This window comes from Juglans microcarpa x Juglans regia, chromosome 1S, assembly GCF_004785595.1.
Source record: "Juglans microcarpa x Juglans regia isolate MS1-56 chromosome 1S, Jm3101_v1.0, whole genome shotgun sequence".
Taxonomy (NCBI): domain Eukaryota; kingdom Viridiplantae; phylum Streptophyta; class Magnoliopsida; order Fagales; family Juglandaceae; genus Juglans; species Juglans microcarpa x Juglans regia.
Window position 1 is genome coordinate 29,180,130 of NC_054595.1, and position 17,283 is coordinate 29,197,412.

General features: G+C 35.0%; 1 protein-coding gene and 2 non-coding genes across 3 annotated transcripts; 1 reads left to right on the top strand and 2 right to left on the bottom strand.

Annotated features, from left to right (window-relative positions):
* Nucleotides 1–571: 571 nt before the first annotated feature.
* On the bottom strand, nucleotides 572–643 carry TRNAD-GUC. The gene has a single exon. It is a non-coding gene; the product is annotated as a tRNA-Asp (tRNA).
* Nucleotides 644–1,242: 599 nt separating this feature from the next.
* On the top strand, nucleotides 1,243–1,314 carry TRNAP-AGG. Its single transcript has one exon. It is a non-coding gene; the product is annotated as a tRNA-Pro (tRNA).
* A 46-nt stretch (nucleotides 1,315–1,360) lies between these two features.
* Nucleotides 1,361–4,716, bottom strand: LOC121246391 (rop guanine nucleotide exchange factor 5-like). Its single transcript, XM_041144534.1, has 8 exons — nucleotides 4,051–4,716; nucleotides 3,640–3,756; nucleotides 3,386–3,540; nucleotides 3,049–3,123; nucleotides 2,671–2,961; nucleotides 2,029–2,385; nucleotides 1,670–1,944; nucleotides 1,361–1,636 (listed from the first exon to the last, which is right to left on the bottom strand). The coding sequence occupies exons 1-8, from the start codon at nucleotides 4,388–4,390 to the stop codon at nucleotides 1,540–1,542; spliced, it is 1,707 nt and encodes a 568-aa protein (XP_041000468.1). The 5' UTR covers nucleotides 4,391–4,716; the 3' UTR covers nucleotides 1,361–1,539.
* Nucleotides 4,717–17,283: the final 12,567 nt, after the last annotated feature.

A 17,283-nucleotide genomic window follows, 5' to 3' on the forward strand; every position in this document is an offset into this window, starting at 1 on the left:
ACGTGTACATCTCTTTTCTTATAAAGCAGTAATTCTTTTGGATATTAAAGAAAGTTGACATAGCATTTTACAAACTCACTCAGAAAAATTGGCAAACAGCATCGATACAATAATAGTATTTACAACTCATGAAAAGTAAATATGGAATACATTGTTGAATACAGAAACTAAAATATCATATACAATTAGATTGTTATATATAGCATTTTTCAATCATTTTCTCGACTTCATGAGTCTCCCATATGATATAATTCCCAAAGATATAATAAGCACAAACTGAAACCATCGGTAATTTAACATACTCGATGATAAATTGCATTCGACAGAAGAACAATTCGAGCTCACGCAATATTCCAAGTGAGTAAAACCGTACAATACTATAAACAAATACGGAAGAAGCCCAACGGGAACCAAATCACGAACGGAAACAAGCTTTGTGAGCTCCTAGAAGCCAAAGTCCCCAGCATGATCTGAACCACATTAACCGAAAATGGAGATGACACCTTAGACATAGATCCCGATCCGGAGGACGGACCGCTTGATGTAGGCGACGAAAAGGAACAAAAGTTTACGCCGTTGCCGGGGATCGAACCCGGGTCACCCGCGTGACAGGCGGGAATACTTACCACTATACTACAACGACTTTGTTGACTGGTTCCGGAATCATTATAATTTATGACAATTACTTTTACTATTTGACTCTTATTTTTCACCCAATTATAAAACTGTACGTTATAACAGGAGCCTCAGACCTTAATTGCCTTAGCAAAAATGATTTTTCCTTTAAATAAATAAAAAAAAAATCATGGGGAGCATGTAATGAGCGTACACCCACCCAATTCTTTCATCAGGTGTTGCTTTCATTTCCCAAATGCCACCGATCTCTAAAATAAAATTATTTATGAGGTCAGGTGTGTTTTAATTAAGCCTGATTTTACTTATCAAAAGTTTGAAATATATAGGCATCTATTTCTAATCACTATTCTACCAAATATCTCTTTTGGCTACGTTTAAGCACTAAAAATATCTCAAGTATTCTTAGAATACTTCATTATTATTCATTACTTTATTATTATTTTTTACCTACTTTTTACTATTATTCACAACTTTTCTCAACATTTTTTCATTAATTGAAATTTGTCATAAATCTAGAACTGTCTCCAATTGTGACTTCCATTTACAGCAGGATTGCTTGCTTTGTTTTAATGTTAAGTATGAAAACCTCCAACATGCAAATCAAAAGGGCATTTGGTCTAGTGGTATGATTCTCGCTTAGGGTGCGAGAGGTCCCGAGTTCAATTCTCGGAATGCCCCAACCAATATATTTCTTTTTTGATTGAATAATTTGAAACTGTCGATATTCAACTTCAAAGCAAATATTAGACCAATACATTAATTTACCAACTCATAACAACAAATAATTGGTCAGAGCATAAGTTTTTCTATGTTTAAGTTCTATCACCGCTTCTTCCCTAAAAATCATCAACAGACAGAATCTCAGCGATCATGACGCAATTTCATCCCATTTTGGTGGGCTGTTCATTCTTTTTTATATTCCAAACTTTTGGTGTCACAAATCCTCGCCTTCGTCTCAACACCAAGATAATTCGTCAAGACTCTTTTCACACCAAATCCACGGCGGGGAGGCTTGCCATGGTGGTTGATGAGAAAAGGAGTTCTCTCTCTTCTGGCAGGACTAATCAACAGTGCTGGCGAAAAGCTAGGAGTGGGAAAAGTTTTGTATGGAGTGCTTGAGTCAGGCACCGAGTATGAAATAGAGACTTTCTTGTGAGCAATCACACACCCTGTGGGAGCCGATGACAGCCTATCGGAATGTTTTGTCAAGTCATCCACATATAGTAAATCATCAATACGCGCCACAATGTTGAATGCCAAGCTCTCCAAAACTCTTGAATAGCTCTCCAGAATGGATTTTCCAACATCCTGAAAGTTTGCAAATGAAGTTTATTTTTCAAGAAATAGAAGGGAAATGTGGGACAAGTTGAACGGAGAGGATAGAATTTCAACCGTGTTGCATTGGATCTTGCTGATATCAAGAGAAGATTGTGTCAGACCAGGGAACCGCTGCTTCAAGCAAAGCAGGAGGCTCTCGGCCTTTTCTGCCAGCAGCTCCCACTTATCCCCATCAATCATCATGTCCTTGACCATTTCCCATGAGGACTTCCCAGTGGAACGGTTAGGATTAGATGGAAGTCTAGTGTGAGATCTTCGACGCCATACATGTATGGAGGCTTCCACACGGTTGGCAATCTCTAGAGCAACATGTTCTGAGGCTAAGTCGAGGCAATCCAGCAGACACACTGCAGAGAATTGATCCGATGTGATGTAACTGTAAATAACATCCCCTAGACAGGCTCTCCCATTCTGAAGCAAATTAACAAAAGTTCAATATCAGTGATGTTTGAACGGTGACCATTTCAAGAGCTAAAGAAACATCATGAACCAAATGGAGTATATATCAAGGATCTAACACATGTTTACAAATACACCCACGTACACTCATATACATATATGCGTGTGTCTTGTCCTTCTAGAGATTTACAGCATAGTATGGAAGGATTCAAAACATGAGATCAATAAATTGCAATATGGACACCAATTATATACAGCTCACACATCCTCCGAATCTCCGATACTGGATTTTCATACCTTTGGAAGAGCTTCCAAGTATGACTCAGGAACTTCCATTTCAGCTAAAGCTATGCTGTTTATGGCAATTGCAGCTTTTAATATTTGATTTGCACATTCACGTGTGTGATGCAACAGTTTTCTTGACTTTTCACTGAGGCCGCCAGTAGCTACTCGGGGTACAGGCAGCCACCACTTTTCCTCCTGCCTCTGAGTTGTTTTGCGAAAGGAGGCAGACCCATCTGCATCTGGGGCTACAATACCTTGATCAACATACCAAAACTCTGTATTGACAAAGCTATCTAATATTTCCTGTAACAAAAGAAGATGCCTAACAAATTAAGAATGGTTACAGTACAGAAAATAGTATACTATTAAACAAGAAAAACTGAACCTTACAAGAAGCATGTTGTCTAGTTTACGTAGGGCTGGGAGATTGATGAAAATATCTGATCTCGGCCTGCAAGTCATAACCTGCAGAATGTACAAGAAGCAAACAAGAAAAATGAATTGACGCTCCCATATTTAGCCTTCCCATATCATTTTCAATCACGCTATTGACGGTTGGTATTCCAGCCGTCAGTATGGTTAGCCATAATAAATATGGGTAACCCCGAAGGACTATCAATGGTGAAAATTTTAAGATTCAAACATTTGCTATGTTATTCCACAGCAACCAAACAGGATTTTACAGACTAATTTCAACATCAAAATAACAACTCAGTCATTGCAATACCTCAAGCCTACTACCATCAGGAAATGTTTGCCAAGTGGGTATCAACTCGACAATGTGATCACTGACGCAAAGTAGCCAATCCATCTCTCTTCGCCAAATTGATTTCTTCCCAGTAGGCAAGGGTTCCAATCTCCATATTTGCCCAAAAACGGTAGCTACATAATTTTTAGAAACAGAGCCAGATGAAGTAATCTAAAACTCAACATGGGATAATCCCACCAAACACTTATCTTAAACTTAGATAGAGAGCATACCACAGAGATTGGTAATGGAATTTGAGATAGCTAATGCCGTGCAGACCCCCTTCCCAGACCCTGACATATCTTCACCAAGCAACAATTTCGAAAACCTCTCTTTCATCATATTCATCTCTGTTCAGTATAATTTATAAGAGAGGGTCAGATAATGAGAAGCGATGGGTAATCATGCCCAACCCTCAGACTCTATTTGGCTCTTGATAAAATAGGAATGAAGAAAAAGATATAAATCGTAGGTTTGTGCTCGCTGGCTTTCCGAAAAAGCTCCACTTTCCAAATATAGCTGTATCAAACTCAGCCCAGCGGATACTTCCTCTTCCTGAGGTCTTAAAAAACGAAAGAGCAGTAACATTCAAAATTTGAAATTATTGTCTTCTGAAATTTTCTTAGAAACCAAACATAACAAACCTGAATTTTGGGAACCCATTTTCTCCAATTTCGAATCGTCAACATTGGGTTGTTTTTGTTCAGCTTGGCCCACATCAGAAACCGAACATTTGCTTACTTGAGCATTGCCAATAGGCCAGCCTAATGGAGGCGGGGAAGAAGACCCTTTTGCTTTCACTTCCTCACTCGAGGTTTCGCAGCTCGATCTTGAAAAACCGCTGCTCTCCCTGGACTCAGAGCTCAAATGAGTGTGCGACTCAGCTCGAACACCTTTACCAGAAAACGATTTAGACCCATCCTTTCTCTTTTGAAAATTTCCACTCTTCTTTATCAAAGATTCCATCCGAACTCTCTCCGACATGAAAGTTTTCGCAGTGTCGACAAACCGCTAAACGAGTACAGGCATGGTTACAGTGCCAGGTGAGAGAGCAGAGTAGGAGAAATCGAGAGGGGACTGTGAGGTGGGCTAGCCTGCACCATGATTGCTGAGCCTACCGCGTGACGGCGAGGAAGATGAAGGGATCCCCGATCAGAGAAAGCTGTGGCTGGGTTATTTGAACTGTTCACTGCTGATCAAGACATGCCTTGCTGAGAACGTCCTGCTTTGTCGCACGTCCAGCTTTCTCGCTCTCTCTTTCAGTCTTTCTCTGGAATACGTACGCAATTCAAAAGAATAATAAATTAATGGTAAGGCTACTAGTTAAGTACTCACGGCGGTGTCCGTGTCCATAATCGAAGCCTCCCCTGAGTTTACATTCTCACCCTTGTAGCTTAGCTTTGCACGCTTCCTTTTTAGCTCAAGGTTAGTTGTCAAAGTTAAATAAAATATTATTTTTTAATATTATTATTATTTTAAAATTTATAAAAATTAAATTATTTATTATATTTTGTATAATAATTTGTGAAAAAATTAATGATAAAATGATATAAGATGGATTGAGAGATCAAAACCAAGCCTAAGCACTTGCCGCCCCCTCAATATAGACTTCAAAAATGCGTTCACCTAATTAATTGCAAACGGAATCTAATGAGTTCTTGAGCGCACACATGCACAACACATGTATGGGTACCGTGGGAGGAAAATGTGGAAATAAATGGAACGGATGCGTTAGGTTTGGTGCACATGTGATAATTTTTAAGAGTGATTGTCAATTGGTTTGCATTTGCTCTTCCCAACTCATTTTGTCAATGAGTGGGGACTTGACGTTAAATGGCAACAAAGGCAAAACAACAACAAAAAAACAGAAGGAATGGCAGTGAGTTCTTGTAGAGAATACAGCCTCTGATTTTGGGTTATACAAATCCAGTTCAGTCACGGCTAAACAACAATGTGTGCTTTGGTCGTAAAATAATATTTACAGTTTTAAAATTTGTAATTTTTGTATATATTCTTTGAAAAATATGAATAAATCTGATATCTATATAAAAATATTGTCCTTTTTTTAGTTGTGGTTTCTTACTTTTTTTTCAAAAAAAATATGCGAAGATTGAATACTCCGTAATTGTATATAACATTATACACTTTGAGACGTGCCATCCGAATAAATATTGTCTACTCGATATTTTCTAACAAGCAATAGGACCTTCTTCGTCCTTGTAAATATGAGATATTCGTTTAAATGTAGTAGAGAGAGGGCAGTTAAGTAATTGTATAGCGGTTTTGAATGGATTTGAGATTGGATATAATATAGCCGTTTAAGGACCGTATGACTGGAGCAATCGTTCCGTTGTCCGCGAAAAGGACCTTCCTCCACTCTGAACTTATTTTGAGCCTTTTTTGTTGCGGCAAGCTGAAATCATAGACTTTTGACCCTAATTTTAACGAAAAGTGAAATCCAGCATAAAAACTATCTTAAAGCATCTGTCTTTGGTGGGTGTCTTTGGTGATAGCCGTTTGATAAAGCAAAGAAAGCAGGCGGTCCTCGACTTTTGATACGTGCATGGCGCTTACTTTTCAAAAGTCCCATATTTTTTTTTCACACTCTTATATATCCCTCCTTTGCAATTCAATTTAATACGAGACTTGGTACGGACGACGGTGGATGGCATAGGCCGTACCCTTCCTTCTGTAAGTGCATGCAAATCAGCCATGCATATATGTCCATGTGCTGGGCGGTCTCTAATTATTTATGCCATTATGCAGACGTCCCTTGGGCTTTGGTGCTTCAACTACACAACTACTACCATTATTTGAACGTTTAGAGGTCAATTATTTCCCAAGTCAAGTTCGTATCCCTTCACTGCAAATTGTACCATGATTTCACTGCAGATTGTGTCATTTGTATAAAATAATTAAGGAAGAAGGGCTGAGGTTAGGCCTTTTCATGAATTAAAACCGGGTGGGTGGGTGGGTGGGTGGACCGACGTAGGGGCCGGGGCCTTCTGTTTTTTGGATCTGAAATGCTAATTAAAACCGAAACCTTTTTGGCACTGACCACCATGCATCAAACCCGTCCGTGAAATGATGGAATAGTACAAACCTGGTCCAAGTTAACGGATTACTAGTTCTAAACAATAAATTTGCATGAACCACCACCAAACAAAAGTGGCAAGTCCATTTCCTGAAATTAAATGTCAATTACGAATTTAATTACGAACTAATAATGACTGGGTTGAATGACCTCTTTTTTATCTTTTTTGTCTATCTTCCTTTCTCGATCAGCAGTTGAATTACCGATCGGTAGCTTGTACTTTATATTTTTTGGTATTTCATATACCGATTGCAGCGAACCTCGTTTGTTTTAATATATATATGCCAATTAATATCACGCTGGAATTTGGGCGGATTTGAAATGAAATTCTACGGCTTATCGACAGATATATATCAGTTATCGGGGCATGCTATGTAAAACTTGTTGCGTTTTCCAAAACCTGTAGCAAAAAACGAAAATGTGTGTTAACCGAGTAATTCCTACACAGGATATTTGTTTCTAACGTATTGAGTTTTAGCGCTGTGGAGGGAATTGCACAGTCAATTGTATCATGTGGCCATTATATTTTCTATTCAACAAGAACTTAAAGACTCGCGATGATAGTATCAGATGGAGATCGTTTGAGTTTCGTAGAATTATGCAACGATGCGGGCTTCATGCCCCGCTCGTATTTTGTTGAAGACATTGTCATTGATATGTCAGATCACATGCAGAACTCTATTTGGTTTCATTTTCTTCTAATTTATCGTGAGCTTGATCCGTTAACCTATCGCGCGAATTTATCACTTAACGTTGGTGCTTGTAGATAATGTTAAGTGATTGTCTATATTGACTCATTGAATCTACAAGAATGGCTAAAAGTTAACCGATTGGATAACCGAATGTTTGGATTTTCTGATCTATACTTTAATTGCGAAGTCATATGAATTCATATATTATACATGACTCACATAACTGAATAAGCTGATGTACATGTCTCATCCTTGACACCTTGTTTGCAGCATTTGGACGGTTGATCTTGCATATCTATTGCATAAGTTCCCTGTTAGTTTTTCCTTCTTCACAGTAACTGTTGCTGCACACCCAAGTTATTGGGCTGGAGCAGTTACCTAATGATCTGGTGCGTTCCACTTCCACTATCATGCTGATGACTATGGAAAATATTATGTTCTTTATAATAAGAAGACAACTACTACCTATCAAATAGAAGAAAACTTCTACTTTCATCATCTTGATCAGTGTTTGTTTCAACAACTTATGTTGTTAAGTATGCCACTCTGTTGGAAGCACGATGAAAAACTTAGAATTGGATAATTATATATGACAGTCACAAATCATCCTGTGAATATGCATACACCAGAGTCCAGACAACCATAAGTTAACACAATTCAAGCCTACACAGATCCACTAGCCTAAGAAAGATGTCAACACAAGAAAATTCCTGAGCAGAATCACAACAATTCAAGCTGGTTTCTTTCAATTCATATATTTTCAGCATAATTATTGCTATAGTTTTACTTTCTTTGAGTTTATCTATCTATCTTTGGGTATTCCAAACCATGTTCTTTGTTACACCACATAAAGTTTAATAAAGTAGAGAATGGCTTCCTTGTTTTGTTTCTGTTTCATGAAGTTTACGAATGGTGGTTAGATAATGGTTAGGTATTCAGAACCTTGGTGGAAATAACACCATTTCTTGGGAGTCATAAACTTAGAGGTTTTATAGCTCAAAAGGGTTACCAATTTTCAACCTATCAGCTTCTGTTATGACCATTTTACAATTGATCTGTCTATGATCATAGATGGTCAGATTACAACTGCAGTGCTGAAGCATGCATTCATATGCACGATGAGCTGAATTTAGTGACACAATTTCGCTATTACTGGCAGTTGCATGCACATAGCTTTATATGAGGGTTAATGTCTGTATAGACTGTATGTACAAAGGACTCATGTTAAGCTGAACCTGTTACTTCCGCATGGTTCACTGAACATCTTAAAATTTCCTTTTATGCTGAGATATATCTAATGGCCTGGTGGCCGAGATTTCAAGTCATATTGGCATAATGTTTCCTCCATATTTTTAAATGCATGTTCTAAGTTTCTTACTGTAGTTGCTCTTATAAATTCTCATGTTTATTGATTATTGGCGAAAAATTAATGTTCAGATTTTTATTACAATATAATGGAAACATACACTTGAAGTATTTTGCAGGAAACATGAGAGGGTCTTTTCAAAATGCCTAGAAGAAGCACGAAAATGATTTGTTATTAATGAGGGTATTCTTTCGGTAATCAATTTTTTGATCAGTCAACTCTTGTTGTCTTCTCTGTTGTAAAATACCAATTGTAAGATTTTTCGTTTGGTTATCCATCAGATATATTTGGGGAAGAGAGATAAGCAAAACAGACCTTCGGTACTGCATGAACTTCCTGCAGATGTGAATATTGATTTGTGACTTCCTTTTCGTAGATGTTTCTAGCTTCTTAAATCATTTGCTTGCATGCATAACAAGTTATTTTGTGTATGGTCCACCATCTGTTCTCCACTAGATATCACACGCAGTGTTGTTCTACAAAATATTTCATACAAATCAAACGTGAATTAATAATGTACAGAACCTTATGATATTTGCTTATTTTACTTGTAAAGTTGCGTATTGTTTTCCCATAATCTTTAGCAATTATTCTATCTTCCTGCAGATTTGGGAAGCTGATTTCAGTACTTTAATTTAGACCCAAGCAAACAAGGTATGTTTTCTCCGCAATAGTTCTTCGTTATAAGATTATTTTTTTTATTTTTTTTTTTACATGGGATATTTTGATTAAGCATCAATGTAATTCTCCCTCCCTTTTTTGCCCAATTGATTATACTTGTAATAGTATATCACCATTATTTATTCCATTTTATATGGTTTAATATTCATCTAATATTTTACCATGTTTGCTTGGGGCTTGAAGTTTTGATCGAAAATGTGATATTTCCCAATTAGAAACAAGAGATAGCAAGTAGCTTTTACTACTTAAATACGTGCGCATCTTTATTAAAAAATGCCAAATAAAAACATGCATCCTTTTGTCACGAAACAATGTATTTTCATGACAAGCTATATCCTATTCATGAGTTCCTCGATGGAGTATCAAAGGCTGCCTGCGCTCGTGGCCCCTGTGTGAATCGTGTCAATTACCAGGAAGATTTTCTTAGGCTGAATGTTTTATGCATCTGTATATGCGCCGAATTGTGGGTGGGTCATGGTTGTGTGAGAAGGGGGGGACAGATAAACACCACAAGCATGGTGCTCGCCGCTCTAGTTACTTGTAACATTTTTCTTTTTTAATTACTATTGATTATTAATAATTGGGTGGTCATGGTATGACCAAGACCGTAAGAGGTGGAAGAATCCCCCGAAACACAATGGTTCTGATAGAATGGGACATGTAGCTTACATACACAGTCCATGCATGATTCCGTGCTCTTAGGGATTATTACTTTAGCTGTCTTGGGTTTGGCTTCATTTCTGAAACAAAGTTCGCTTTTGAGTCTTTACGTTTTCTCTGTATTAACTGTAAATGAGCAATGTTCCTCTTATGTATGAACTTTGTCTCATATAAGCTATATACATACAGCAACTGATGGCGATAAAGTACAAAACACCCATTTTGCAAGAGTTGGGGATCTTAACGGCTCTCTCGTGATATGCATCGCTCACTGTCTTGTCACAATCTTTGTACACATGAATCGGTCCAAGGATTTGAACCAATTTTAAGAAGCGATCTGTTATAAATCCCAATCCCTTGTGCTTGTTCTTGTTTTTGTCCTTGTTATGACTTGGATGAATGTTCCCGTCCGCTTGTTTATTTGTTCTTTTCGTCTAAATTCAAAATTATACTGAGGTTCCCCATGCATATATGGTCCAGAGTAGTGCAATAGTTGTCTGGTCATGAGCTGGACACAAATACAAGAGTTGATAACTGGGTCATCAAGATTTATTCAGGAAAACTCACATTTTTGCTGCACAGCAATAGACCGCACAATGTTTTTAATGGTATGAAGACGTTGGCATTTGAAATCGTGTGCGAGAAAGCAACAGTAATTTTATTTTGGGGAGGCCGCTTGGACGTTGGTTGGCGTTTGAAAACATTAGTCTCCTAGAGCTTTTGCCATCACATGGTAGAAAAAGCAAAGGCGTTGGATGTTGTCGTTGATAATCCATCATGACATTGGATCTGGGAAATTTCTGGGGCCCAAATCAAAAATTAGGCAGATGTGAGATTATTGTTTATCAGTAATGAAAAAGCTCACCGAGACATCCTGATTGTGACTTCTTTTAAAAAAAATTTAAAAGAAGTATTTTTTAATAAGTTTGTGATTTTTTTTAAATGATTGAAGTGATTTAAAAAATACTTGAAAAAAATTATAGAAAATTAAAAAATATAAAATACACATATTGGTGGGCAGAGTCAGGACACCTCTCAGTAGCCCTAGCACTGCCTATAAGAGCAGTGGCATTGAATTATGTAAATACAAATAAAATGGATAATTTAGTTAAAATAAGATAAAAATGATCTGTATTGGATTATGCAAATGTATTGACATTCACTATAGCTCAACCAAATTTATTCAAAAATTATTTTTCATCTAAACACTCTCTCTTTTCTCATTTTTCTCTTTATTCTACCAACTCTTTTTCTTCCCTCGATCAATCAAGATAATTCATCATAGTCGTTTTTTTCCTGTTTATATGATTACCGAAGATCTAGAAATAATTAATGGTCCAGATGATGATGGTGCAGTACCTAGGACCAACTGTCAGAACTGTACTGTAAATTTGTAGATTTATAGAGTCTTTGTTTATTTTAGATTACGAGATCTTTTTTTAATACATGAGAACACCAGTATCTTTAAACTTGCCCAAGATTGTAATTTATAAATAAATAAATAAAAGCATCATAGAAATGCTACTAGTTTAAAAAAAAAAAGAAAAAAAAAAGAAAAGCTAGTATAACATTAATATTTTCATATAGCTCTTAATTTAAAAAAAATAATAAAACAAAAAAAGCTAAAAAAAAATATATTATTAAATTTATAATATTTTATTATTATTTTGACTAATATATAAATAATCTAACGTGAAAATAAGTTTAGACTAAAATAATTAAATATAAAATTAAGTCATATTATATAAATTTTATATTTACATTTATATAATCGAATACTGATACTGTAAATAAAGGATTTTGTCTGTTCTGCTAGAAGGAACATGATACTTTAATTCTATTCAGACTGATAATTTAATCGAGCAAGTCGATCGAGAAGTGTAAATGTACTTCTTCTTCTTCTTTTTTTTAATCATTTTTATACATTAGTAAACATTTAAAAAAAATTATTAATTAATCATTAAATTAAAAAATTAAAAATTGAAAAATTCAATCGATTACCTTTTTTCAAATAACATTTTTCTTTAATTAAAGGGCACGGTCAAATCAAAAGAAATCTGCAACAGTAATTTGGGAGGCTTGGGGGCAGTCCTGGAAACCAAACAATCATTTTGTTTTAGGTAACTACCTCCACAAACATACCCGAAAAACCAACTTTTCATTTATGCGCAAGTTTCTTGTCTAGTCTGAAATACGATACGAGAGGGACCTCGCTCCCGACACCGTTTGTAAGAAGCATTCTTCTTGATTTAGTCAAAATTTAATGATAATCAATATATATCAAAAAATTATCATATCAGATTGGATATTTTTATAAAATTTTAGACTTCTCTTATCTTAATTTTTTAAATTTGTAGGTAAATAGTAGGTGAATTAAATATTAAAATATTCAATTCTTACTGCTCTCACAAAATATGTAAGTATTTTTTGTAATTAAGAAATTTGATTTGATTTATTATTATTAAATATAAAATGTGATAAAAATAAATTAATTAGTTAATATTAATTAGAATATTAAGTATTAAGTTAATTATAATGATAAGTTAATTATAATATAATTATTAATTTAATATTTAATAAATGTGATAAATATTAATATTAATTTAATTAGAATATAATTATTATTAATATTAAATTGGTAGAATTATAAAATATGATAAAATTAAATTAAATAAAAATATATTAAATTAAATTTATAAAATAAAGTAAATTTATAAAATTATTTTTATATAATATTACGAAACTGCTAAAAAGTAAATACCATAATTGCTCTGCCAATTTGTAAATTACAGTGGCTTGCTTTTCGTACAGGCTATTCAAATGACCGTTTGCACGGGATATAGCTGTACAACTCTCTTTCCTTTAACAGCTTTGGCAATGGTAAGATTGTGAACTCCAAGTCTAAATTTTAACTTTTTTTTTAAGGTAAAAATTTTGTATTAGAATAGTCAAAAGAGTATTTTTGAAATTTTGAATTATATAATTTAGGATTCAGTCATATTTGGAGGGCCGTTGTAGAAGGATCAAATGAATATTTTATAATTTCTCATCCAACTACCTCTCTTTTAATATTAAATTTTAATATTAATACAAAATATTAAATATTAATATTAATACAAATATATTTACAAAATATTAATTTTTTAAAAATATTATTAAAATATATAATATTATATTATTATTTTGACTTTATGATAGCTAGTCTAATATAGATTAATCTCTCTAAAAATTTTTACTATAGCCAAAATCTCAAATTCTAATCAATATTAGACTTGTCAATGATTAGACTTGTGAGGGAGGGGGCCAAGCTCAAAGAGATCAAGTCATGGAGACCCTAACCCCTCATGCGGAAACTCAAAGCAAGCCAAAAGCCCAGACCAAGAAATCACGTACCAAGCCAACGGCCACAGACCCATTTGGAAAGGTTTTGGCACCGAGCTCGGACACACCAAGAAGCCCACTATAAGGCAATGATCGCCTGGAGACTCGGTGAACTGTCGAGCCCTGCTATAAGGTACATTGCAAACTACCGCCACTGGACGCAGGCGGCTGGGCGTGTCCTATCGTGGGCACACCAGGTCCTAGACACGTTGCATTCAATATGTGTTAGGGAATCCAACACTCAACGACGTGCTGCCAGAAGTACCGTAAGATGGCTCGACCACGATCTGACACCCTACCGCGATAGGAGAGTGGTAGCAAGTTTGACCCGAGCACGACTTGACACGCCACAATCTCGCTTAACAATTTGAGTTGCGACCTGACACACTATCATGACAGAAGGGTGGTAGCAGGTTTGACCCAAGCACAACCTGACACCCCACGATCTCCATCAATAGTCGGGTAGCTACCCGCATGGTGCGGGGCTGGGACACTCCCTCTTGGCCCCTTGCATAAGTCTCACATTGCTTAACTATCACTATTGTATTATATTGACCTCCTATATATTGGTGGGCTTATGAAGGAGGTAGGGCTCCACTGTCCACTCCTAGAGTGAACGATGGGGAAAAGTATATGGGAGAGCCCTTACCTACGGTCGGTTCTATTTATATCTCGTAAGAAAGTAGACGTATCATAGTATTATTGAAGGTTGTAAATTTCTTCTTAACACCAATTTTTGTTTGAAGTTTTTCCCATTTTCCATTTAGGTGGATGAGGTGTAAGGGCACCGAGCATACATGTGACCACTGGATCTTGAAAGTTTTCTCAAGTCCCAACAAACGCCGAGAAGTGGCCCACACGTGCGTTCCAAGTTGGCCATGTGACCCACTCGATTGACAAAGGTAATCCCCACATTATTCTTCTGATCAGATTCAAACCAATCTTTGACTCCAATCCTGTTCAATTTTTGTCCCATGCATGTGAATGTAGGACCTACACCACCATACTCAAAATTTTTGAAATTACGTATGTCGTTACTCAAATTTCAAAGACAATGGTATGGTGTGAGGCATCACTTGCCATCTTTTGGCACCTGATATAGTACGGAAGGCTCGTGATCCTTTTCATATGTGGGGTCCCTTAAATTAAACAACAACCATCTAAGGGTTTTCGAATCAGCTCTGCTTCGTACAACTGGTATGCGCAACTGCCGGGTAATTGAGTTTGCCATGTCAGACAGAATTAAAAAATAAAAATAAAAATCGAGGAAACGACTGTGCGGAAATAAATATGAGAAAGAAGAAATGGCCAAACCCTAGATCTATTTTGAAATTCATCTGTAAATTGAGAAGAAGACTGAAACATTTACGAAGCTTGTGCTCATTTGTGTGGGATTGTTCAGATTAATTATTTTAAGGAGTGTGATCACCAAACAGTATATCTCTTTGAATGACACCCTCTAATATGGTGATAGTTTTCATGATGAGTGATGTTTAAAGAAGTGTCAATAGACACAACCTTTTGATTTAGTCAAAAATTTGTATCACTTTTTAAGATTGTGACTTTTAGATTACCATTGGTTATATCCTTTGCCAATAGGTTGTGTCACTTTTTGAAGTTGTGACCTTTGAATTATTATTGGTTAATCAACGGATATGAAATTTGTCAACCGGTGCATGATGACCTATAAATAGGGGTCATTGGTGCACAAATGACTCACTCAATTCTCTTTATTCATCACCAACTTCTGGGATAATACCCTCACGGGAGTATCACCATATTGTTAAATTCTACTTCTGTTTATTCTTAATTATTCTACAGGATGTGCATTCATCGCTAATTTTCTCTGGACAAAAAGGGACACACAGACATGCAGTGCAGAGTGAACTCTCTCTTTAGAGAACTTTTCCAGAGAGCACATGAATGATGTGAATTTGTTAAGAGAATGATCCAAAACCCATTTAAATTGGAAATAAACTTGACCCAAAGATGGTTATGCATGCTGATCAATTTTGCAATGAGAGTTAAAAGGAAATTAAAAAAAAAAAAAGTCATGTTTTATTCTTTCATAAACCCGTTTCTTAATTACAAAAAATTCAAATATCAAGCAAGAGTAGCAAAACCCAAATCAATGAAAAAAAGAAGAAGAATAAATTTAGATCAATTAGAGCTCACGCTTAACAAAGAAGATGAAAAATGAGGATCAAAAGGGAAAGTTATTATATTGTTAAATACTTCATCAGGAACTTTTTCTTTTTCTTAATTAAAACACAAGATATTAGGGAAAATCAAATGATTGGAAACCGCAAAAAAAAAAAAAAAAGGATCCACCAGAGTTGAACCTTGCTGGGGGAAGGAAGAGATAAAAGTTAGAAAAAAAGGCCTGTTTTTTTCATTTTTGGAGATTTGTAGGGATAGAGTGGTGTGCCTCTGGGTAAGGAGGGAGTGATTTTGGTTTACTAGTAACGACTTCAATCGCCATAAGAGTTGAGGTGCGCAGAGAGAGAGAGATTGGGAGTATACCAACCTCACACAACGGGGGAAGTAGAAGTTTTTTCCACTGAAATGCATACCACAAGAGATTGGGTGTAGAAGGAGAAGGAAGAGAAAAATCAAAACGGTGTGTTTTGCCATTTCATTATATCCCGCCTGCTACCTAAATGTTGTTTCATTTACTGACGTGGAGTCAGTTGCGCGGCGTTTACATGGGACAGTTACCTCTAGCATTTAAATATATATATATATATATATATATATATGAATAAAACTACTTTGACTCTTCACTTTGACCGTTCTATTTGATCGTTGGTCAAAAAAAATTTTTTTTTACTTAATGATTAAGAAAATGATTTTAAATGTATTAGTGTATTTTTTTTATTTTTTAAAAATATTTAAACGTATTAAAAATGTAAAAAAAAAAATTACTGGACGATATACCCGACGATAAGAGTAAGTCGGCATAGTAGCCCTACTCTCTCTCTCTATATATATATATATATATATATATATATAAGCTAATTTGTTGGGTGTGAGTGGCGCATCCTATAAAACTTTGCCAACAAAGAGTTTTATAAGTTTGAATAGTGAGTTGAAATAAAAGTTAAAAGTTGAATAAAATATTATTAGAATATTATTTTTAATATTATTATTATTTAAAATTTTAAAAAAATATTATTTATCATATTTTATGTAAAAATTTATAAAAATTATAACAATAAAATAGACAGATAGATTATTAGAGTTTTTTTCAATCCAGACTTATACTATAGAGGACAAGTAGAAGCATAACAAATGCTGGAAATTATCGAGAGAGAAGCCTGAGAAATAGTCCAAACATGGCTTGCTAGCAGAGAGGTAGGTGGTTATAATAATATAGGACATCGCATCTCCCCCATCGAGGAAACTAGTTGGTATATGTTACAAAATTACAAAACTAGTTAGTTCCCACAATGGTAAAAATCAACGACTACAAGTACCTCGTAGCCACTCCAAATGTCCCAAATACAAATAAAGCACCTTTTGACTATCACAAATTAAGCTCCTTAATACAGAATATAATGTTACAGCAAATTTCTGCATTCTTAATTTCTTACGAGTTCCGATTAGGGGATATGCATAGAGAATAAAATAAGATGATAATTTTGTGAATAATACTAGTTAGATAGTTTATAAACAATAATGAGATTGTTTGAATTATGGCCCCATTTGAATTGATAAATTATCTCAATTCATTATTACAATTTTTTAAAATTCTCATATAAAGTATAATAAATAATCTAACTTTTTTAAATCTCAAAATAATAATAATATTAAAAAATAATATTCTAATAACATTTTATTTAACTTTTAACTTTTATCTAAAATCATCTTATCTCATCTCACTATCCAAACGAGATTGTATTTATTGGATTTTAAAAAATGAGAAAGAAAAGTTAAATAAAAAATATTATAAAATTAAAATATTATTTTTATTTTGATATTTCAAAATGTTGAATTATTTTTT